This window comes from Nerophis lumbriciformis, linkage group LG01 (genome assembly GCF_033978685.3).
Source record: "Nerophis lumbriciformis linkage group LG01, RoL_Nlum_v2.1, whole genome shotgun sequence".
NCBI lineage: Eukaryota > Metazoa > Chordata > Actinopteri > Syngnathiformes > Syngnathidae > Nerophis > Nerophis lumbriciformis.
This window is the reverse complement of record NC_084548.2, coordinates 49,232,489-49,257,879: the sequence shown is the minus strand read 5'-3', so window position 1 is coordinate 49,257,879 and position 25,391 is coordinate 49,232,489. Positions and strand designations below refer to the sequence as shown.

General features: G+C 44.4%; 1 protein-coding gene across 3 annotated transcripts in view; it reads right to left on the bottom strand.

Annotated features, from left to right (window-relative positions):
* LOC133622555 (signal peptide, CUB and EGF-like domain-containing protein 3) overlaps nt 1-2,024 on the bottom strand; it is a 236,710-nt gene extending 234,686 nt beyond the window's left edge. For all 3 annotated transcript variants that reach the window (XM_061985394.2, XM_061985402.2, XM_061985388.2), the window contains exon 1: nt 1,666-2,024. In XM_061985394.2, coding sequence (XP_061841378.1) covers nt 1,666-1,765 — 100 coding nt within the window. In that variant the 5' untranslated portion in view covers nt 1,766-2,024. The remainder of the gene's footprint in view (nt 1-1,665) is intronic.
* Nucleotides 2,025-25,391: the final 23,367 nt, after the last annotated feature.

The following is a 25,391-nucleotide window of genomic DNA, read 5'->3' as shown; positions in this document are numbered from 1 at the left end:
ACAAAGCAAGAGTTTGGTGCAAAAGGAAAAGGGGGAGTGAATGTCGGGGGTGGGTGGGGGCTCTCTCTCCTTCTCTCTCTCTCTCCTCTCCAGAGTGGAGGCAGCATCTCTAGGTAAGCGCCCCGTCACTCAGGCCTCAGATTGCCAAGGCTGCTCGGTTCCCACAGTGTGACCGGACCTGGATGTGGCCTTCCTCCCCACTCAGGCGGCCCTGTGTCTTTAGACCCCCAGGCCCCAGAGCAGAGGTTACACCAACACAGCCAAGCACGGCAACATGTCAGGCCCACACCAACCGTTGCCTTGGTGCTGCCGCATTAGAGAAGAGCTCCTAACTGTGTTGGAGGGAAAGTGATTTGCCATGACGTCTATGCTCCTCTCTTTCAGCTCCTGCTCTGTGCAAGCTTGATCTCTCAGGTTTTTCCTCTTTTTTTGTCATCCTCTCCATCACATCCTCAAATCCACTCTCCACTCATTCCACTGCGTCTCTTCCCATCCCCTAAGTAATGACTGATGTCTAAGTGCCATGATTAGCCTGACATTGATGAAAGACAAAGACCTTTGTCAGGAACATCTGCCTTGAATAACTGTTGAGCTGACAAATTGTACATTTGTAAAGGCTTTGTTCATCCCGCGGTGCAAAAATTGTTCCCAGCTTGCCGACTTGTCAGCGGCACGGACGTCAAGAGCAATATTTATTTTCGGTGTGGATACAAAACAGGCTCTCAAATAGCTTCGGAGCCACAGGAAGTGAGGCCTGCTGACTGGTGACCAACCAACAGGTGCACGCCATTCCACACCAACACTCATTCCACTCTGCAAGGAAGCGTGTAATCAATGTTGCGGACAATAAAGTCAGAAAAAAGTAGTTCTAATTGCAAAATGTAAATATTGAGTTTTCCCACAAGTGGGGGCAGACCACCCAGGATGCAAAAGAGTCACCCACCCCCTTTCTTTTTTCTTTTTTCGCCGTGTCGACCGCCCGAGAGATGTCTTTTTGTGTGTGTGAAACATCTCCGTCTTACTTTGCATGCAAATACTTCTGGCAGGGCTCGCCTTGAGCATTTAGCATTGTGGGGAAAAAAAATAAAGTGATGATAACCTGAGAGGAGCAGGACAATGTGGAATACTGTGCCCCGCTTGTTCCTGCAAGGTGTCGGGAATGGCGGGGATTGAGGCCGGGCCGGCTTGTGTGTGCTCTGGAGCGTTTTCTCACAGGACAGGGGAGCAAGAGGGCAGGCGGCGGGGCAGCTCGGCACTGTAGCTGCAGTGTCTGACACTCACAGGCTCCTGCGTGTGTGCGTTACAGCCGGGTGTCAAATACTTGTCTGGGCTGTGACAAATGCCTCCTGCTAGTCTCGCCGCAAGTACCTGCAGGATGGGCTATGAAACATAAGCCTTCAGCTCAAGATCAAAGTCAAGCCCTGGAATGACAGCAAACCTCATTGGGATGACATTTCTTCCCCAAATTTGAGAGTGAAGTTCTTTCAAATCAACATGTTGTGCCTTAGCATTTGTGTCTTTAACGCACTCACACAACCTGTGGCACTTTTTTAGAGCTCAGTGGCTCTGTAAGGGAGCACTTAGCCTCATTAGGGGCTTTATTTGAACATAAATGAGCCCATCGCAGCAGTTGTCAGATAGTAAGTGGAGGAGGTGAAAACTTACCTTGGCTGGTTTTACTTCCTGAAGTGGACTGTTGGACAAAGGCGACCAGGCAAAAGCCCACAAATCCAAAGCTGGCTCGAATGAAGGCGTGCACGTTCATGGTGACTTTCTAGAAGGATCTAGAAATATATCTCGCAGCTCTAGAAAGGTGCACGCGCCACTAAATTAGCGCGATATTAGTCCTCGTGGACGCGCGCGGACCACGATCCGGTGCGAGCTCCCTTTTTCTTTTTTCTTTTTTTTTTTATATCTTTTTTTTTTTTTTTTTTAAACAAACGTCTTTACGCTTGCTTAAAATGCGGAGCGCGTGGAGGCTTTTCTGTTATCATGTTTCGAGGCAGACCAATGTCAATTTGAGAAAGAGAGACGGAGAGAGAGAGAGAGAGAGAGAGAGAGAGAGAGAGAGAGAGAGAGAGAGAGAGAGAGAGAGAGAGAGAGAGAGAGAGAGAGAGAGAGAGAGAGAGAGAGAGAGAGAGAGAGAGAGAGAGAGAGAGAGAGAGAGAGATATGGAGCTGTGCGGCGGATTTGGCGAGAAAAGGGGAGGAGAGAAAAAGACTAAGAAGAAGAAGACGTTTCCGAGATGCAGTTTGGACTCTTCTTCGTGGCTTCTATCCTTCCCTGCTAATAGAGATGGGATGTATGGCTCTTTGAAGTGGACCGGTTCTCTTCCTTTCAAAGAGCCATTCAGTTAAACTTTTTTTTAAAACTTTTTTAATCAAGGATATTGGAGACAGAGATGAGATGTGGATCGGAATTGTCACCAATATTACTCTATTGGTGGGATTTAGTCTGTTATTTTGTTGCATGGTTATTGTGAACATTGCATAAGGTGGTGCAGGGCCATCCCTGGCTAAATTGGGGCCTGAAACTTAATTTCTCCAGGGACATTAAAAAGCATTAAAGGTCAATAAATGGATTTTGCGCAAATTAAGGCATAAATGGCAATTTAAAAAAAGCATTTGTTGGCCCTGCGATGAGGTGGCGATTGTCCAGGGTGGTAATAATTGCATATGGTCTTAAAACAGTGGTGCCAAACGTACGGCCCGAGGGTCGAATCAGGCCCACCAACAGGTGTTATCTGGCCCGCGGAATGAATTTGCCAAGTATAAAAATTAACCTGAAATTTTTGAATGAAAGAAACTGCTGTTCTAAGTGTATCCACTGGATGTCGCAATAGCAGTTCTTTGTATCTTTGTAGATGATACTACATATGTACAAAATAAACCACATGATGTTAGCACACCAGTCGAGGAAAATGATCAAACTACATAAATAACATACTGTATTTTGATTTTGATATAATTTTTTTTATCTTGATAGATTAAAAATTAACACTAATGAGTTGACTGATGAACATTATCACATAATTTATTCAGAAAATATAAATAACGACAAATTAAGATAGAACACTATTAACCGCAACATGTAAGTGTAAAAAAAACCACCAACATTATGATTTTTACATTTTCAGAATGTGCTTTGCCTGTTTTTAAAGGGGAACATTATAACAATTTCAGAAGGGTTAAAACCATTAAAAATCAGTTCCCTGTGGCTTATTTTATTTTTCGAAGTTTTTTTCAAAATTTTACCCATCACGCAATATCCCTAAAAAAAGCTTCAAAGTGCCTGATTTTAACCATCGTTATATACACCCGTCCATTTTCCTGTGACGTCACACAGTGATGCCAATACAAACAAACATGGCGGATAGAACAGCAAGATATAGCGACATTAGCTCGGATTCAGACTCGGATTTCAGCGGCTTAAGCGATTCAACAGATTACGCATGTATTGAAACGGATGGTTGTAGTGTGGAGGCAGGTAGCGAAAATGAAATTGAAGAAGAAACTGAAGCTATTGAGCCATATCGGTTTGAACCGTATGCAAGCGAAACCGACGAAAACGACACGACAGCCAGCGACACGGGAGAAAGCGAGGACGAATTTGGCGATCGCCTTCTAAAAAACGATTGGTATGTGTTTGTTTGGCATTAAAGAAAACTAACAACTATGAACTAGGTTTACAGCATATGAAATACATTTGGCAACAACATGCACTTTGAGGGCTGTCTGCATTTAAATGTTTTTAAGCTAAATTTTTGGTAAACACAGTTTATGTATAATATTTTACGTAAAACCGCGAGTAATGAATAAAGTTTTCATCAATTAATATATTCTGTAGACATACCCTCATCCGCTCTCTTTTCCTGAAAGCTGATCTGTCCAGTTTTGGAGTTGATGTCAGCATCTGCTTTGAGTGTCACAGGATATCCACACATTCTTGCCATCTCTGTCGTAGCATAGCTTTCGTCGGTAAAGTGTGCGGAACAAACGACTGACCATTTCGTCGGCTTTCCCCACAGCCTCGTATTTTGAACAAATTTCGTCCAATTTCTTGCCACTTTCGCATCTTTGGGCCACTGGTGCAACTTGAATCCATCCCTGCTCGTATTGTTACACCCTCCGACAACACACCGACGAAAGTGAGAAAATGGCGGATTGCTTCCCGATGTGACGTCACGTTGTGAAGTCATCGCTCCGAGAGCGAATAATAGAAAGGCGTTTAATTCGCCAAAATTCACCTATTTAGAGTTCGGAAATCGGTTAAAAAAATATATGGTCTTTTTTCTGCAACATCAAGGTATATATTGACGCTTACATAGGTCTGGTGATAATGTTCCCCTTTAAATAAAGAAAACAATCTGAAGTTGTCTTTATTTTTAAGTTATCGTGCCATGATTTTACCAGTCAGGCCCACTTCGGAGTAGATTTTTCTCCATGTGGCCCCCGATCTAAAATGAGTTTGACACCCCTCTCTCAAAATGTCAATACAATTAAATGAAAATACAGCTTCATTATTTTAGTCATAATTTCTGCACTTAAAAAACTTCTTTATGACTTTAGCTCCAGACTTCTTTTGTTTGATATTGTTACTACTGCCACAAATGGTGGAAAAGTCAATCAAGCAATACATCAAAGTTTACTTATATAGCTCAGATCCCACATCAGGGCAAGAAAAAACTCAACCCAATGGGGACAACGAGAAACCCTGGAAGGTACCGCAGATGTCCAGTCCACAGTGGGGCCAGCAGGGGATCCTCTTGCACGTAAAAGTGTATTACAACTGAGTACCGCTGTGACCCATACAAACCACAGCTGAGAAACAGATATTTTGGCAGCCCTTTTAAGAGTGCTTGTGCCCCAGCAATGGGCCCTGGCCCTATGGTTAAGAAATACTATTTTAATTGACATGCACTTCGCCACGGAATCCGGGGCCCCCACACATCGGTGGCCGGTGGGCCCTATGCACAACTTGTGCTTTGCTGTTTGTGGCCCTGAGATGGTGCAATATCCCCATGCTTTGACCGTGACATCACTATTTTGAATATGCTCTCACCTAAAGAACTTTGTAGAACAAGAGCATTTTAACAACACAGAAAAAACCCCAAACATAATAAATAAGAATAAAATGTATGTATTGTATGTGAAGTGAATTATATTTATATATTGCTTTTCTCTAGTGACTCAAAGCGCTTTACATAGTGAAACCCAATATCTAAGTTACATTTAAACCAGTGTGGGTGGCACTGGGAGCAGGTGGGTAAAGTGTCTTGCCCAAGGACACAACGGCAGTGACTAGGATGGCGGAAGCGGGGATCGAACCTGCAACCCTCAAGTTGCTGGCACGGCAACTCTACCAACCGAGCTATACCGCCCCAAAAATGTGTGTAAATGTATAAATAAAACCAGAATAAATATGAGTGCATACAACAACATTGTACTTCCCTACCTGGTGTGTGTACGCTTCAACTACATTACCTGTCCACATCAGAACAATGAACCAGAAAAGTGAATCTACATGTTGCTTAGTTTCCTTTGACTCAGCCTTATTTTCTAGTCCAGTCACCAGTCTGGACACGCACATGTAATGTGAAAAATTGCAGACGCTGTATCTACATGTGCATAAGAAACAGCTCTCAACTGCAAAATCAGTCACTTCCACAATCACTTTCAAAAGACTCGATATGTCAGTGTTTTTCAACCTTTTTTGAGCGAAGGCACATTTTTCTCATAAAAAAATCCGGAGGCACACCACCAGCAGAAAACGTTAAAAAATGAAACTCCAACAGGTCGTCGTGCCTTATTTTGAGTTTGTTGGTGTTTTCTTGTGTGTAGTGTTTTAGTTCTTGTCTTGCGCTGTTATTTTGGTGGCCCTTCCTGTTTTGTTGGTGTTTTCCTGTAGCGGTTTCATGTCTTCCTTTGAGCGCTATTCCGCGCACCTGGTTTGGGTTAGCAAGCAAGACTATTTACATTGTTGCTATCCTTCTTTGTGTGGACATTGTTGATTGTCATGTCATGTACGGATGTACTTTGTGGACGCTGCAAGTTTTTGCTGTTGTCCAGTATTCCGTTTCTGTTTACTTTGTAGCCAGTTCAGTTTTACTTTTGTTTTGCATAGCCATTGCCTTTCCCTTTCCCTTTTGTTAATTTTTGGTTTAAGCATTACATACCTTTTTACCTGCACACTGCCTCCCGATGTGGTCTGCATATTGGGATCACAACAAACCATCCTCTTCCGACTTTTAAGAAAGCAATTAACTACCTGCTGCCACCTACTGGCATGGAGTATTACGCCGTTACCCTGCCGAGTTTTACAAAGCGCAGACACTAAGCAACGGCACATTATTTGCAGATTATAATTATTGATTTGCAAAAAATATTTTTTGGACCATTTAGGTGAAGTTGCATAATTTCCCACGGCACACCAGACAATATCTCACGGCACACTAGTGTGCCGCGGCACAGTGGTTGAAAAGCACTGTGTTAGCAGCAGCTCTCCCTGCTGCTAATTGTCTTTTTTCCAGCCATTATCTTTACCACCCAGGTACTGCTCACCTTCTTTTGGAGATGCACGTACGCACAAAGTGGTCACAAAGTGTACCCTTCATATGCGTGATTAATTTTTATTAAACTATTACAGGGCACATTCCAGAATTGGAAAACAGCGCCTGAGGCCATTACATTTCATATAATCCGTGTGCAAAATACTAAAGTCGTTGAGTAAATTGTACTTGTCCTGACACCAAACCTTAACAACCTGGAAGATTACATTGTAGCCCCTAAAATTCATTTTTTTTCCATTGCCCCACCACTCTGATAACCACATTGAATATCAAATAAAACACAAAACATTGTATAATGGTATTATAATTTTATTATTATAGTCTTAGGTAATTGTGGAAACCTTTTGTTTTGATTGTAAAATGCAACCCAAGGAGGGACAAACAGTTGGAAATGGATGGATGGAGAACTTTTTTAAAGGAACTTAGCTGTGTCCCACAACATTGTTAGCCCTGTGGAACAAAAACATTTGAGTCACATAGAAATTGTTATCGTTCTCATTTGAATCGATACAGTATCAATTCCCGGTAACTAGGAATCGATATTGGTACACAAAGGTATAAAGTCTCTATATATATTTTTAATTTATTTAATATTCACCACTGAGCTCTGCTGTCCAGTTCTCATCTTGTTTTCTTACACCTCTGTGTCTCATTTGCAATCACTGTACTGTAGGGCTGTGAATTTTTGGGCACCACACAATTCGATTCAATTCTTGGGGGTAACAACTCGATTCAGAATCGATTCTCGATTCAAAACGATTTCTGGATTCATAATCAATGCTTTTTAATAGCTTTGGGTGCCAGTTGTATGATTAACTACATTCCTCCATAAATATAGATAAACATCTCTGATACTTTTCATATCAAGCAGTCTCCACACACAACCTGCAATTTTACATGTAGACCATACTTGCCAACCCCTCCCGGATTTTCCGGGAGACTCCCGAAATTCAGCGCCTCTCCCGAAAACCTCCCGGGACAAATTTTCTCCCGAAATTCAGGCGCAGCTGGAGGCCATGCCCCCTCCAGCTCCATGCGGACCTGAGTCCGCTTTCCCACGATATAAACAGTGTGCCTCCCCAAACACATTATAACTGTAGAATGATCGAGGGCGAGTTCTTGGTTTCTTATGTGGGTTTATTGTTAGGCAGTTTCATTAACGTCCTCCCAGCGCGGTAACAACACACAACAACAGCAGTCATGTCTTTGTCTACCGTAAAGCAGTTCTTCTGCCGTAAACAGCAATGTTGTGACACTCTTAAACAGGACAATACTGCCATCTATAACATCAATAACATATACGGCTTTTAGAGAGTGCAGTGCTGCGCACACAACAAGGAGACGAAACAGAAGAACGAGGAAGATACAGCCATGGCGACGAGTAAGATGAAGAAATACGCTTTGTTGCACCTTTTCTGCCTGAGTCCGGCGATTAGTTGCAAATCTTGCTTTATTGATTGCTTGCACACAGCCAATCCAACACAAAACAAACTAGTCCCCGCCCGCACTCACGCTACCGCTCCCTCTCTTCTCTCGCCCACACACTCACTGACGTCACTCACCTCACATGCTCACCTATTAAAGGGCCACACACACACATACGCTACTCTCATAACAGCTTGTAAGTTCCAAGTCGCAGCTGCGATTGGACCTGGATAGCCTCCGGGAAGATGTAGTGGACTACCAAGTGCTTGGCACTGAAGATCTTCCTCAGGAAGCAAAGATTGACCGGTTTTGGGCCATGCTAGGGAGAGATGGAAGATTCCAGACTCTAAAGCATTTGATGAAAGCACTTTTGTGCGTGCCACACATCAATGCATCATCAGAGAGGGTGTTCAGCATGGTTAGAAAAATAATGACAGAGAATAGAACAAGGATGGACAATTCAACCCTTAACTCAACAATGAGTAGATGAGTGTTATGTGTGTGTATATGTGTAAATAAATGAACACTGAAATTCAAGTATTTCTTTTATTTATATATACATATATATATATAATAAAATAAATATATATATATATATATATATATATATATATATAGCTAGAATTCACTGAAAGTCAAGTATTTCTTAGATATATATATATATATATGAAATACTTGACTTGGTGAATTCTAGCTGTAAATATACTCCTCCCCTCTTAACCACGCCCCTAACCACGCCCCGCCCCAACCACGCCCCCCAACCCACCCCCGACCACTCCCACCCCACCCCCTTCCCCCCACTTCCCGAAATCGGAGGTCTCAAGGTTGGCAAGTATGATGTAGACTGTGCATAGTCTCCTCTCTGAGCTGCCACCTTATCGTGGTAGAGGAGTTTGCGTGTCCCAATCAGACCCACTCGACATCAAATGCGTTCGGTCTCCCCTAGATGGGGGGGGGGGGGTTACCCACATATGCGGTCCTCTCCAAGGTTTCTCATAGTCATTTCTATCGACGTCCCACTGGGGTGAGTTTTTCCTTGCCCTTATGTGGGCTCTGTACCGAGGATGTCGTTGTGGCTTGTGCAGCCCTTTGAGACACTTGTGATTTAGGGCTATATAAATAAACATTGATTGATTGATTGAATGTTCTTAGGAGCTATGTTGTCTGGGGGCTTCCATGCCCCTTGGTAGGGTCTCCTAAGACAAACAGGTCCTAGGTGAGGGATCAGACAAAGAGCAGCTTGAAGACCACTATGAGAAATAAAAACAAAGGACCCAGATTTCCCTCGCCCTGACGCGGGTCACCGGGGCCCTCCTCCGGAGCCAGGCCCGGAAGTGGGGCACGATGGCGAGTGCCTGGTGGCACAGCCCGAAGAGGCAACGTGGGTCACCCCTCCAATGGGCTCACCACCCATAGCAGTGGCCATAGAGGTCGGGTGCGATGTGAACCGGACGGCAGCGAAAGGCAGGGCACTTGGCGGTCCGATCCTTGGCTACATAAGCTAGCTCTTGGGACGTGGAACCTCACCTCGCTGGGGGGGAAGGAGCCTGAGCTAGTCCGCTAGGTGGAGAAGTTCCGGCTAGATATAGTGGGACTCACTTCGACGCACAGCAAGGGCTCTGGAACCAGTTCTCTCGAGAGGAGTTGGACTCTCTTTCACTCTGGCGTTGCACGCAGTGAAAGGCGACGGGCTGGGGTGGAAATTCTTGTTGCCCCCCCGGCTCAAAGCCTGCACGTTGGAGTTCAACCCAGTGGACGAGAGGGTAGCTTCCCTCTGCCGTCGGGTGAGGGGACGGGTCCTGACTGTTGTTTGTGCTTATGCACCAAACAACTGCTCAGAGTACCTACTCTTCTTAGATTCACTCGAGGGAGTACTGGAGAGTGCTCCTCCGGGTGATTCCCTTGTTCTAGTGGGGTACTTCAACGACAGTGAAACCTGGAGAGGCGTGATTGGGAAGAATGGCCGCCCGGATCTGAACCCGAGTGGTGTTTTGTTATTGGACTTTTGTGCTCGTCACAGATTGTCCATAACAAACACCATTATCAAACATAAGGGTGTCCATATGTGCACTTGGAACCAGGACACCCTAGGCCGCAGTTCCATGATAGACTTTGTAGTTGTGTCATCGGATTTGCGGTCTCATGTTTTGGACACTCGGGTGAAGAGAGGGGCGGAGCTTTCTACCAATCACCACATGGTGGTGAGTTGGCTGCGATGGTGGGGGAGGATGCCGGACAGACCTGGCAGGCCCAAGCGCATTGTGAGGGTCTGCTGGGAACGTCTAGCAAAATCTCCTGTCAGAGAGAGTTTAAATTCCCACCTCCAGAAGAACTTTGAACACGTCACGAGGGAGGCGCTGGACATTGAGTCCGAGTGGACCATGTTCCGTACCTCTATTGCCGAGGCGGCCGATTGGAGCTGTGGTCGCAAGGTGGTTGGTGCCTGTCAAACTGAAGAAAGAGTCCTATTGGGTCCTTTTGGCTCATGGGACTCCGGAGGCAGCCGACGAGTACCCACAGGCCAAGCGGTGTCCGGCTTCAGCGGTCACGGAGGCAAAAACTCGGACATGGGAGGAGTTCGGGGAAGCCATGAAAAACGACTTCCAGACGGCTTCAAAGCGATTCTGGACTACCATCCGCCGCCTCAGGAAGGGGAAGCAGTGCACTGTCAACACCGTGTATGGTAGGGATGGTTTTCTGCTGACCTTGACTGCGGATGTTGTGGATTGGTGGAGGGAATACTTCGAAGACCTCCTCAATCCCACCAACAAGTCTTGCTATGAGGAAGCAGTGTCTGGGGAATCTGTAGTGGGCTCTCCTAGTTCTAGGGCTGAGGTTGCCGAGGTAGTTAAAAAGCTCCTCAATGGCAAGGCCCCGGGAGTGGATGAGATCCGCTCGGAGTTCCTTAAGGCTCTGTATGCTGTGGGGCTGTCTTGGTTGACAAAACTCTGCAACATCACATGGACATTGGGGGCGGTACCTCTGGATTGGCAGACCGGGGTGGTGGTTCCTCTCTTTAAGAAGGGGAACCGGAGGGTGTGTTCCAACTATCGTAGGATCACACTTCTCAGCCTTCCCGGTAAGGTCTATTCAGGTGTACTGGAGAGGAGGCTACGCCGGATAGTCAAACCTCGGATTCAGGAGGGAAAGTGTGGTTTTCGTCCTGGTCGTGGAACTGTGGACCAGCTCTATACTCTCGGCAGGGTCCTTGAGGGTGCATGGGAGTTTGCCCAACCAGTCTACATGTGATTTTTGGACTTGGAGAAGGCATTCGACCGTGTCCTGTGGGGAGTGCTCAAAGAGTATGGGGTATCGGACTGTCTGATTGTGGCGGCCCGCTCCCTGTATGATCAGTGTCAGAGCTTGGTCCGCATTGCCGGCAGTAAGTCGGACCCGTTTCCAGATCTTCGGCTCTCACTGGATCGGTTCAGAGCCGAGTGTGAAGCGACTGAGATGGAAACCAGCACCTCCAAGTCCGAGTCTATGGTTCTCACCCGAAAAAGGGTGGAGTGCCATCTCCGGGTTGGAGAGGAGATCTTTCCCCAAGTGGAAGAGTTCAAGTACCTTGGAGTCTTTTTTGCGAGTGAGGGAAGAGTGGATCGTGAGATCGAGAGGCGGATCGATGCGGCGTCTTCAGTAATGCGCACGCTGTATCGATCCGTTGTGGTGAAGAAGGAGCTGAGCCGGAAGAAAACGCTCTCAGTTTACCGGTTGATCTACGTTCCCATCCTCACCTTTGGTCATAAGCTTTGGGTTATGACCGAAAGGACAAGATCACGGGTACAAACGGACGAAATTAGTTTCCTCCGCCGGGTGGCGGGGCTCTTCCTTAGAGATAGGGTGAGAAGCTCTGTCATCCGGGAGGAGGTCAAAGTAAAGCCGCAGCTCCTCCACATCGAGAGGAGCCAGATGAGGTGGTTCGGGCATCTGGTCAGGATGCCAACCGAACTCATCCTTAGGGAGGTGTTTTGGGCACGTCTGACCTGTAGCAGGCTACGGGGAAGACCCAGGACACGTTGGGAAGACTATGTCTCCCGGCTGGCCTGGGAACGCCTCGGGATCCTCCGGGAAGAGCTGGAAGAAGTGGCTGGGGAGAGTGAAGTCTGGGCTTCCCTGCTTAGGCTGCTGTCCCCGTGACCCGACCTCGGATAAACAGAAGAAGATGGATGGATGGATGGATGGATGGATGGACTGTGCATAGTAGCAACATCTGTCCCTTAGGTAAGAATCTTCTCCAAAACAAGGCAGATCCTAACAGAAAGGAGAAACAGGATCATCCCCTCAAAGCTGATGTCATTGTTTTTGTAATGCCAATCTTCACTAAAACCTCACTTCAATTCTGCTTTTCCTTTTTGTTTTGCACATTTTAAGTTTTATTTTGTTGACTGATGTTTAGTTGATTTTGTATTTTTTCACAAAATAAAATGGGTCTGTTTTATTTAAAATGTATTTATGAGTATGTTAAGTTACGTTAAGTTTATTAATTAAGCCATATAAATACTATACATAGGTTATATTTTATGTGTTTTTATATTAGTTATTCATTATACACATAATTTGGTAATACATTAATTTAAATAACAAAAAATCCGAAGAGCCAAAATTCCCATTACTTAAGGCAACTGATTTGTATAGCTATCTATTTATCTAATGGATGCAATTTTTTTTAAATGACACTTCTATTTATGCATCTAATTAACAAACCAATTTAGAAGACCTGAGGGAGTAGCTCTAATTTCCACGAAATGATTGCTGTTGCACCCCCTTCTCTGGCTGATGAGGTCAATTTGTATTATTATTGTACAATGGCAGGCTCAGCGATGTGTAAACAGGAAACGGGTTTAGTGTACAGACTAGTGAGTCAACTGTAATGACATAGTTACGTTGTTTAGGGTGATACCCAGGTGTTCATGGTTTGTGGTTTAAGTTTATTTCCAACATGCATATAATTACATCATGATACTTCACAATTTCCAGTTTCTCTTTTAACGTGTTCGAAAAGGAGTAGGAAGAAGCAGAGCTTATTTAATCCTACCCCTTTTTCTCTTGATAGCAATTGCTGACACTTTTGATCACTTCCTGTTCTCAATTTGTACACAATTTACTCCATAAATCATGAATATCTAATAAATAAATAATAAATAGTGAAGTAAGTTGTATTTCATATGGTGATATGAATAGGATTATTAATATGTTCTTAAAATATCTTAAACTGGATTATACTAGTATGTTATTTGATTTATTTACTTAATCCATTCCAAAATTTAATTCCACATACTGATATGCTGAAGGTTTTAATTGTTGTATGTGCATACAAATGTTTAACGTTACATTTTTCTCTGAGGTTTTATTTCTCCTCTTTTATTGAAAATAACTGAGAACGTTCTTGGGTAGCAGGTAACAGTTTGCTTTGTACATAATTTTAGCTGTTTACAAATTCACTATATCGTGGAATTTCAATATTTTTGATTCAATTAATAAGGGGTTTGAATGTTCTCTATAGCCAACATTATCTTTAATATATTAATTTCTTCCAGTTTATTTGTATTAGCTTCTGTGAGTTTTCTTCTGAACAAAACGCAATCGTGTCATCTGCAAATAATTCCATCTTCAAGCCTTTTGTAACTTTACAAATGTCGTTTATTTAGAGATTGAACAATTTTGGTCCCAGCATTGACCCCTGGGGTACGCCACAGCGTTAAGGCAGATTGAAGTTGAATCACATTCTTAACACAACCAAACCATGCTGAGTTACATATTGATCTGAGAGGGAGCAGGTGTACCTAATGGTGTGACCAGGTGACTCTATAGACCAGGGGTCCCCAAACCTTTTGACTCGGGGGCCTCATTGGGTTAAAAAAATTTGGCCGGGGGCCGGGCTGTATATATATATATATATATATATATATATATATATACACATTGTCTTTATATTCTAGCGAGTTAATCCGATTTGTTATTTAACATGAATTAACATTGATGTTCATCAACATTTAACATTGTCACGTTATCGATAGGAAAATTAATTTTTAGACTATATGATTTCCCTGAGCGGCTGGGAGACACTGAGAGTAACAAGCGGTAGAAAATGGATTAGAAAGGAAAGATAACCAAACAAAAAATAAATAAAATAAAATAAAATTCTTGGGACTTCCCGTGGGACGGATTTTGGATGCTGGGAGGCCGGATCAGGCCCGCGGGCCGTAGTTTGGGGACCCCTGCTATAGACTGTGGAACTTCGATATACAACACCTTTTTTTTGCGAACTTTTATATTTACAAACTATTTGTCACGGCGCATGCGCAATCCCTCAACCCATCTGCATGAAGGCACGCCGGCAGCTCCACTAGGAGCACCCCGGGACACGCCCCTGCTCGCTCTTCCCACATCGCAGCCAACAATCAGCGCACCTGGATCTGGTTAGGGCAGACGACATAAAGACCAACGGACCCGAAGATCCAGTGCCAGAACATAGTTCACTCTCAGTAGTAAGCATCCCGTCTCTGGCTTCCCTCCCCGTACCTGCTCTCCGTGCTTTCCCTCCGCCTGTGTCTTATATGTCCTCTGTGTTCCCCGCAGTTTTCACTCCGTCTCCAGTGATCGAGCTGTGCGCCTCGTTTCCTTGGACTTCCCTCCGGACTTTGGATTGCTTCCCTTAATAAATAAATAAATAAATGGGTTGTACTTGTATAGCGCTTTTCTACCTTCAAGGTACTCAAAGCGCTTTGACACTACTTCCACATTTACCCATTCACACACACATTCACACACTGATGGAGGGAGCTGCCATGCAAGGCGCTAACCAGCACCCATCAGGAGCAAGGGTGAAGTGTCTTGCTCAGGACACAACGGACATGACGAGGTTGGTACTAGGTGACTTGATCCTCGACCCCCGCTCGGACACGGACCTCGACGCCTCTCTCCAGCCCCCGACCTCTCGCTTGCTCACAGACTTCCTTCTTGCCTTGCCCGTATGGACAATTCATCCAACATGCACGAACAACACCCTCTTGTAACATTTACATTGTTAATTCTTCACATCGTCTTATACCACACACTCTTAGTAGCATACATCATGAATTACCATGAATTGATTAACAAGTTGAAAAACTTATTCGGGTGATACCATTTAGTGGTCAATTGTACGGAATATGTACTGTACTGTGCAATCTACTAATACAAGTTTCAATCAATCAAACACACTCCAACACCTCATTAAGTTCAATAAACCTGTTGAACTTATCCCTGTCGCTGTGTCGTCTCCTTCTCCCGGGGATCGTAACACTATTACCGTATTTTTCGGACTATAAGTCGCAGTTTTTTTCATAGTTTGGCCGGGCTCCAGTGCGATTTATATATGTTTTTTTCCTTCTTTATTATGCATTTTCAGCAGGTGCGACTTATACTCTGGTGCGACTTATACTCCGAAAAATACGGTAAGTTGTTTCTGTGTGCAAACCATGTCTCGGTGAATGAACTAGGTATATATGAACGCTTTATTTATTTATTTTGTGTTCCGCTGGAAGCCATTTTGTGCTTGCTTGTATTGAAGAGATAGACAAAGTGCAACTTTTTAATTTTGATGAGACCGGAATTTTCTGGAAACAGATGCGAAAGCGGGCTTAAATCACAGCGGAGGAGAAGACACTACCTGTCGTTCAGCGATGTCTCTTCCAAGAACACACACACATGCGGGCCCTCCTCCCTCTTCCCTCCTTTCGCCTCATCTGTCTGCTCCTTTCTCTCCTCTCGTCAGCTGCTCATTTGCCAAAGACAATGTAAAGTGGATTTTACTTTCTTGAATATGGTTGTTAAAGATAAAGATTTTTGTGATTTCTAATCGTTTGTGAGAGCACCAAAAGGACTTCAGTGTGTGTACGCGTGTTGGCAGAGCAGCGCATAGTGGATAGTTAAGCTTGTCGTCATTGTTTTGGCTTGTCAATAAAGAGATAATTGAGCCATCACCCCCTTGTTTGGTTTACAGTACTGTACAGCACTTTATGTTGTGTTCAAAGTGTACAAACCTTCATTAAAATATGGACTTTTGTCAAGGCGGCAACCCATTATTTATTTTTGTTGTAGATATTCACATTGTTTCTTATGAAGACATTTGTTTCACTATACAGACTTTTCGATTTACGAACCCTGTTCATGAGCCAAGTTTCACTAATGTTCATGAAGTATGTAAACGACCATGTCTAAAAATAAATAGCGGTGATGTTCATCTTCAAGATATATATTTAACAGTGTAATTTTTCAAATGATACATTCAGATACTTTTGAAGAGGGTGGGGCATAGACGTTTCAATTGCAATCGGGGAACGCCTCCACAAACGAACATCTTGCAGACACATGCAGAAAATAGGTTAGAAATGTGACTATGGAGCAACATTTACGCAGACTTTACACCAAAGCATATTTAATACATATTATGCAGACTAAAAGGAAGTGTGTTAAATTAACATTAAAATCATAATAGTCCATGGTTCTCGCCCGGAAAAGGATGGAGTGCCATCTCCGGGTTGGGAAGGAGATCTTGCCCCAAGTGGAGGAGTTCAAGTACCTCGGAGTCTTGTTCACGAGTGAGGGAAGAGTGGATCGTGATATCGACAGGCGGATCGGTGCGGCGTCTTCAGTAATGCGGACGCTGTATCGATCCGTTGTGGTGAAGAAGGAGCTGAGCCGGAAGGCAAAACTCTCAATTTACCGGTCGATCTACGTTCCCATCCTCACCTATGGTCATGAGCTTTGGGTTATGACCAAAAGGACAAGATCACGGGTACAAGCGGCCGAAATGAGTTTCCTCCGCCGGGTGGCGGGGCTCTCCATTAGAGATAGGGTGAGAAGCTCTGTCATCCGGGAGGAACTCAAAGTAAAGCCGCTGCTCCTCCACATCGAGAGGAGCCAGATGAGGTGGTTCGGGAATCTGGTCAGGATGCCACCCGAATGCCTCCCTAGGGAGGTGTTCAGGGCACGTCCGACCGGTAGGAGGCCACGGGGAAGACCCAGGACACGTTGGGAAGACTATGTCTCCCGGCTGGCCTGGGAACGTCTCGGGATCCCCCGGGAGGAGCTGGACGAAGTGGCTGGGGAGAGGGAAGTCTGGGCTTCCCTACTTAGGCTGCTGCCCTCGCGACCCGACCTCAGATAAGCGGAAGAAGATGGATGGATGGATGGATGGATCATAATAGGTCCCCTTTAAAGGGGACCTGCACTTTTTGTGGAATTTTACCTGTCGTTCATCATCATTATGAGACAAGAACGCAGGTCTTTTTATTTTTATATGTTGGAAAGCGAAACAAACAAAAAAAACACCTTATGTCTTCTAATCTTTCATAATGATTGTGAATGATAGGCAAAATAAATAAAAAAAGGTTAATTCATATGCATTTACCATTGTTAATACAAATTGCTCATTAAGATGATATAACAAGGAAATAAGTGAATAACTCACTTTCATAACACTGTAATCATCCATCCATCCATCCATTTTCTATTGCTTGTCCCTTTAGGGGTTGCGGGGGGCTGGAGCCTATCCCAGCTGCACTCAGGTGGAAGGCAGAGTACACCCCGGGCAGGTCGCCACCTGATCGCACAGCCAACACACATAGACCAAAAATATTCACACGCTTGGGCCAATCAAATGCTTCTTCATTCCCATGTATTTACTTTTATACAATTTTAAATCATTTGTGGTCTTACCTAATACCTATCCTTCTCACAGAAAACTTACTTGTGGAAGTAGGATCACTTTCTGTTTTGTCTCGGTTTAGCGACATGCTGACAAACAGAAATAGCCACGCACTCAATCAGTGGCGTTAAGTGATGACTTCTGAGGGGAGGCTATTTAGATACTCTTTTGCTTGCTTGCACACTAAAAAAAGAGTAAATAGTCACTACTGCCTTGTCTGGTTTCTACACTGTCATTCATCCAGTGCACTCGGGACTAGGCGCAGTCCACTAAACTGATCAATTTGCTTCCGCAATCAGCGTTGTGAAAGCCGACCATGACAGCCTCATACCAGGTTTCTGCCCTTTATATGATCAGGAATTGTGCAAATGTAGTGATGTTTTCTAAATAAAATGTTAAAAAAATGATTGTAGTCATGCAGAAAATGCATAAGCTAGTTTTTGAACAAATATTAATATTTATCTTGTGTTATTTGTATTATTGTTTTTTAAATGTTTCATAATAACAAGTGAGGCTCCGCATCTCTTGCGTCCCCAGTCCTGTTCACTATAACTTAAGATAAATAAACTAGTCTAACAGAGCATGTGCCTGATTAGAAAAACAGTACATATTTAATCTTGTTTAGACTTCCACTTTTTCACATCTAGCAAATAATATAACAAAAACATGTTAAAGGGTACTATGATCTTTTTGATTGATGGATTGTGAAAAATAGCCACATCCAAAGCATAATATGAACATTTTACACAACAAATTTGAAATTAAACGTTTTTGTATTTATATATAACATATATAAAATTCCAGTTTGTTACAATATTAGTCGTAGTGAAAAGGGAGCTAAGCCGGAAGGAAAAGCTCTCAGTTTACCGGTGGATCTACGTCCCTATCCTCACCAAAGGTCAGAAGCTTTGGGTTATGACCGAAAGAACAAGATCACGGGTACAAGAGGCCGAAATGAGTTTCCTCCGTCGGGTGGTAGGGCTCTCTTAGAGATAGGGTGAGAAGCTCTGTCGTTTGGGAGGAGCTCAGGATAAAGCCGCTGCTCCTCCACATTGAAAGGATCCAGATGAGGTGGTTCGGGCATCTGGTCAGGATGCCAACCGAACGCCTGCCTGGGTTGGTGTTTAGGGCACGCTTGATTGGAGGGAGACCACGGGGAAGACCCAGGACAAGTTGGTGAGACTACATCTCTCAGCTGGCCTGGGAACGTCTCGGGATCCCCCAGGAAGAGCTGGACAAAGTAGCTGGGGAGAGGGAAGTCTGGGCTTGTCTGCTTAGGCTGCTGCCCCGCGACCCGACCTCGGATAAGCGGAAGAAGATGGAGGGATGGATGGATGGATGAATATGTAAAATTCCGACGGACAAAAACCAAACCAGTGTCAGGACTACGGTGTGGTTTGTTCCCGTGGTGCAAAGCGACTGGACCGGACAAGACGTGAAGGTAATGACATCTTTTAGTTTTAACTCAAAAGCTCCAAAAAGGGTATAAACAAAAGGCGCTCACAGCGGAGGTACAAAACGTGGCTATGAAAACAAAAACTAGCACAAAGGCAGAACTATGGACAAAAAAAAAAGAAAACAATTACTGTGACAAGAAACGAGCATGAAAAAGAGCAGCATGAACTATGGCCTGGTCAGATTAGCAGGGATATCAGGCTGGCTTCCTGGCAACTATCGGCTTAAATAATACAGACATGATTGACAACAGGTGCGCGAGTGCAAAACGTGAAACAGGTGAAACTAATGGTCGTCATGGTGACAAGACAAACAAGAGTGCACAAAGAGTCCAAAAACCAAACCGAACATAACCAAAACAAAACATGATTACACAGACATTACAGAGCTCCCCCCCCTTAAGGACAGATCCCAGATGTCCAAAAACAAAAAAACAATGATCAAGAGTCATGGGAGGGCGGGAGGGGGACTTGGCGGTGGGTCGCCAGACCACGTCTCCCAGAATCCACCGGGGCAGAGTCATGTGGCGGCGACGCTTAAAACGCCGCCGCACCTGACAAGGTGGGCGACCCGGGTACAGCCACATCCGTGGCCGACGAGAAGGTCGACGCACTTGGCGCGGCGGACGCCCAGGGAATGGCCACATTCGTGGCTGACAAGGAGGTGGATGCGTCGTCGTCGTGGCAAGCGGCGAAGCTTGGCGTGATGGGTCGTGGCATGGCGGGTCGTGGCATGGCGGGTCGCGGCATGGCGGGTCGGGGTATGGCGGCTCTTGGCTTGGCGGTGCTGGGCTTGGTACTTGGACTGGTACTTGAACTGGGTCTTGGCTTGGTTGCGCGTCTTGGCTTGGTGGTGCGTCTTGGCTGTGTGGAGCTGCTACGGGCGGCACTTGGCGGCGTGGAGCAGCTACTGACGGCACTTGGCGGCGTGGAGCAGCTACTGGCAGCACTTGGCGGCGTGGAGCAGCTACTGGCGGCACTTGGCGGCGTGGAGCAGCTACTGGCGGCACGTGGCGGCGTGGAGCAGCTACTGGCGGCGCTTGGCGGCGTTGAGTTGCTACGGGCGGCGCTTGGCGGGGTGGAGCAGGTACAGGACCCTGTCGTGGTGCAGGTACAGGACCCTGCCGTGGTGCAGGAACAGGACCCTGCCGTGGTGCAGGTACAGGACCCTGCCGTGGTGCAGGTACAGGAACCTGTCGTGGTGCTAGCCGTGGTGCTGCTGCTGGTGCTAGCCTTGGCGCTGGTGCTAGCCTTGGCGCTGGCGCTAGCCTTGGCACTGGTGCTAGCTTTGGTGCTGGTGCTAGCCATGGAGCAGCTAGCCGTGGGGCTAGCCTTGGTGCTGGTGCTAGCCTTGGAGCAAGCCGTGGTGCTAGCTTTGGCGGTGGTGCTAGCCTTGGCGCTGGTGCTAGCCTTGGCACTGGTGCTAGCTGTGGAGCAGCTAGCCATGGAGCAGCTAGCCGTGGTGCTAGCAGTGGTGCAGCTACTGGTGCTAGCCGTGGCTTTGGCTTCGGCGGAGGTGGCCTATCTGGGGGTTGCGGCTTGGCAGGCCAAAAGACCGGTGGCGGTGGCCGGGCTGGAGACTGTGGCTTGGCAGGCCGAAAACTGGTGGTGGCGGCCGTGCTAGAGGCTGTGGCTTGACATGATTTTAAATTTGCTCTTTTCTCTCTGCGTAGAAATGTAACAAAGTATTGTTCCATACAGAGTTTTGCCAAATATCCCAGCTATAGCCAGACAAAAATGGATAATTTAAAAATGCATATTTTTCCATGTTTGCACCGCTTATAATACACCTTCAATGTATGGCTCGGTTAACACAAAGACATGTCACGTCTGGGTCGCATGTTTTTGCGAGGGTCGTTCTCCCAGGATGCAGACGGAAACTCCGGAGGCAAGGTGCAGGTAAGACAATGATTTATTCTCATAAATCAGGCAGGAACAAACAAACAAAGCAGGCGTGCTGATAGGCAAAACCTAGCACAGGAATCAGGAATCAAAAGTATGGATCACAAACGTAAATGTTGCATGAAGCAAATAAGACAGCCAGACACTGTGTGGCGAAATACAGGAATAAGTAGCTCTCTGATTAGTGCCCAGGAGCAGGTGAACGTCCTGAAAACTAATCAGAGGCAGGTGAAACTAATCTGCAGTCATGGCAACTAAAACACAAACCCAGGGGTGCTCAAAACAGAACTAAGGGAGTCAAACACTAAACAAAACATGATCCAGGCAACAAATCATGACAAGACATCCTATAACTTAAATTTGATTTAGACCCCTGGGGCCTCCTGTCTTCTTCTACCATGTTTTACTTGCAAACACAAGTCCATGTAAAACAGCTTCCTGGTAAACTTGGTGAAAACCGCGCCCACAGGCACCCGCACCCCCACATCAAATCATTGCCATTAAATTTGTCGTCATTGTAGAAAAGAGAAACCAATCATAAAAAGAAGAGTTGGAAATGAAAACCTGTGAAACACACAAAAACAATAACAGTGTAAAAACAAATTTGAAGATTGGCATTGTAAACCATGTCATAGTACAAAAAAGCCCACTAAAATATTGTATTTATTTTAATGTTTGTATTTATTTGTTTAACTCAGCATGCTACAATGCCTAAACTTGTTTTGGTGTCAACACAATTCAATTTTTTTTTTCCAATACCAAAACTTATCGGCACTGTTTTGGCGCCATACTCATACAGCCGCACACGACCTGAAGGACTTTCACTTTTCTTTATCCCGAAGGAAAAATGTACTCATTCTGAAACCGTCACTTTGGTACACCGCTATGTACCCCAAAATTGATAACCGGCCCATTCTGACTTAAAGGCCTACTAAAACCCACTACTACCGACCACGCAGTCTGATAGTTTATGTATCAATGATGAAATCTTAACATTGCAACACATGCCAATACGGCCGGGTTAGCTTACTAAAGTGCAATTTTAAATTTTGCGCGAAATATCATGCTGAAAACGTCTCCGTATGATGACGCCTGCACGTGACGTCACGGATTGTACAGGACATTTTGGGACAGCATGGTGGCCAGCTATTAAGTCGTTTGTTTTCATCGCAAAATTCCACAGTATTTTGGACATCTGTGTTGGTGAATCTTTTGCAATTTGTTCAATGAACAATGGAGACAGCAAAGAAGAAAGCTGTAGGTGGGAAGCGGTGCATTGCGACCGGTGTTGTGCCGCATAACGCACCCCCGCCGTAGAATGCACCCCTTGACTGTTGTGCCGGATAATATAGCCGGTGTTTCATTGTTTACATTCCCGGAAGATGACAGTCAAGCTTTACCATTGGCCTGTGGAGAACTGGGACAACAGAGACTCTTACCAGGAGGACTTTGAGTTGGATGCGCAGATGCGGTACCGTGAGTACGCATGCAGCTGCGGCTTCCAAACATTTGATCACTTGCCCGTACGTGCGTGCCGCTATGTGCATGTCACGTACGTAACTTTGGGGACTTTGGGGAAATATATGTGCTGTATGAACTTTGGGGAGGTGAACGGTACTTTGGGCTGTGGGATTGAGTGTGTTGTGCAGGTGTTTGAGTTGTATTGGCGGGTTATATGGACGGGAGGGGGGAGGTGTTTGTTATGCGGGATTAATTTGTGGCATATTAAATATAAGCCTGGTTGTGTTGTGGCTAATAGAGTATATATATGTCTTGGGTTTATTTACTGTTTTAGTCATTCCCAGCTGAATATCAGGTCCCACCCGCCTCTCACAGCATCTTCCCTATCTGAATCGCTCCCACTGCCCTCTAGTCCTTCACTCTCACTTTCCTCATCGACGAATCTTTCATCCTCGCTCAAATTAATGGGGAAATCGTCGCTTTCTCATTCCGAATCGCTCTCGCTGCTGGTGGCCATGATTGTAAACAATGTGCGGATGTGAGGAGCTCCACAACCTGTGACGTCACGCTACTCGTCTGCTACTTCCGGTACAGGCAAGGCTTTTTTATCAGCGAATTTTATCGTCGATGTTCTCTACTAAATCCTTTCAGCAAAAATATGGCAATATCGCGAAATGATCAAGTATGACACATAGAATGGACCTGCTATCCCCGTTTGAATAAGAAAATCGCATTTCAGTAGACCTTTAAGTGACGAAATAGTCGGCTGAGACAAACAATCTGCATTTAGACACCTGCTACCTTCCTCTGCATTATTGGCCAAATGAATCAACTATGCTGACGTCTTTATGTCCATCTTGGCAGACTGTTCTCTCTAATTATCACCTCTGCTTCCCCGTGCATTTTTTCCTTATCAAAAATAATTATAACCTCACAATGAGGCTGATTGGAGATAATTCTACATTTGATGCATGGTTGTGAGCGGAAGCAATAATCTAAAAATAGTGATTTCTTCTTGCATTCGGAGGAAGGAAATTATTCTTCATTATCATCTCTCTAATCACCATGCTGCTTGTTGCCAAATTAGACTGAAAACTGTCACCGTGTGCAAGAAACAATTCAAATCATCCCAGTGTGTTTTGCCACAAACAAGAGGCCTCGTTAAATGAGACATACAACGCAACGCAACAATCTACCGAGAAAGCCCACGATGCATCCACACAAGAGGATAAGCATGTACATGTGCATCGGGCTGATTAAAATAACTTCCGTCGGGGATATGGATGCCGATCCCACATCCTTGTGTGCAAATTTCCAGGTGACGGTGAGCACTTGCATAACCAAATGAGCTCAGAGAGTCACTGGGGGGGGGTTAGAGAAAGTCACAACATGGCTGCCACATAGTCCTGCAGTGGGACGTGTGCACTTTTCATGGTAACACTTCATTAAAGACAGGGGGTTGTGCACAGGCATCACGCTGTGCACAAAACCTAGTTATTTTTACACCCACAGACACACGAGGGAAGACCAGGCAATGTTTAATTTATGAGTCACGCCATAAAAAGACTTTTGGTTCCACACTGGAAGAGTGGGACAGCGGGAAGGCGCCCAGAGAGACAAGCGGGGATCTTTGATATTCGTTTTCAGTTTTGTAGCTGAGTAAAACCAGTAAAACGTGTTTATGTAGCGCTTTTTACATCATAGATATAAGGGCATAATGCGAGTAAAAAATAAAAGACGTGTGGATTGTATTAAAGGTGAACTAAAAACAGGTACAAATTAGTGTTGTAATGATACCAATATTTTGGTACCAGTACTGAAATTGTTTCGATACTTTTCGGTACTTTTCTAAATAAAGGGGACCACAAAAAAATTGCATTATTGGCTTTATTTTAACAAAAAATCTTAGGGTACATTAAACATATGTTTCTTATTGCAGTTAAGTCCTTAAATAAAATAGTGAACATATTAGACCAGTGGTTCTCAACCTTTTTTCAGTGATATACCCCCTGTGAACATTTTTTTAATTCAAGTACACCCTAATCAGAACAAAGCATTTTTGGTTGAAAAAAAAGAGATAAAGAAGTAAAATCCAGCACTATGCCATCAGTTTCTGATTTATTAAATTGTATGACAGTGCAAAATATTGCTCATTTGTAGTGGTCTTTCTTGAACTATTTGGAAAAAAAGATATAAAAATAACTAAAAACTTGTTGAAAAAAAACCAAGTGATTCAATTATAAATAAAGATTTCTACACATAGAAGTAATCATCAACTTAAAGTGCCCTCTTTGGGGAATGTAATAGAGATCCATCTGGATTCATGAACTTAATTCTAAACATTTATTTTGATGAAGTATTATTCAATAAATATATTTATAAAGGATTTTTGAATTGTTGCTATTTTTAGAATATTTAAAAAAAATCTCACCTATCCCTTGGCATACCTTCAAGTACCCCCAGGTGTACGCGTACCCCCATTTGAGAACCACTGTACTAGACAACTTGTCTTTTAGTAATAAGTAAACAAACAAAGGCTCCTAATTAGTCTGCTGACATATGCAGTAACATATTGTGTCAATTATCATTCTATTATTTTGTCAACATTATTAAGAACAAGTGGTAGAAAATGAATTATTAATCTACTTGTTCATTTACTGTTAATATCAGCTTACTTTCTCTTTTTAGCATGTTCTGTCTACACTTCTGTTAAAATTAAATAATCACTTATTCTTCTGTTGTTTGATACTTTACATTAGTTTTGGATGATACCACAAATTTGGGTATCAATCCGATACCAAGTAGTTACAGGATCATACATTGGTCATATTCAAAGTCCTCATGTGTCCAGGGACATATTTCCTGAGTTTATAAACATAATATACTTTTA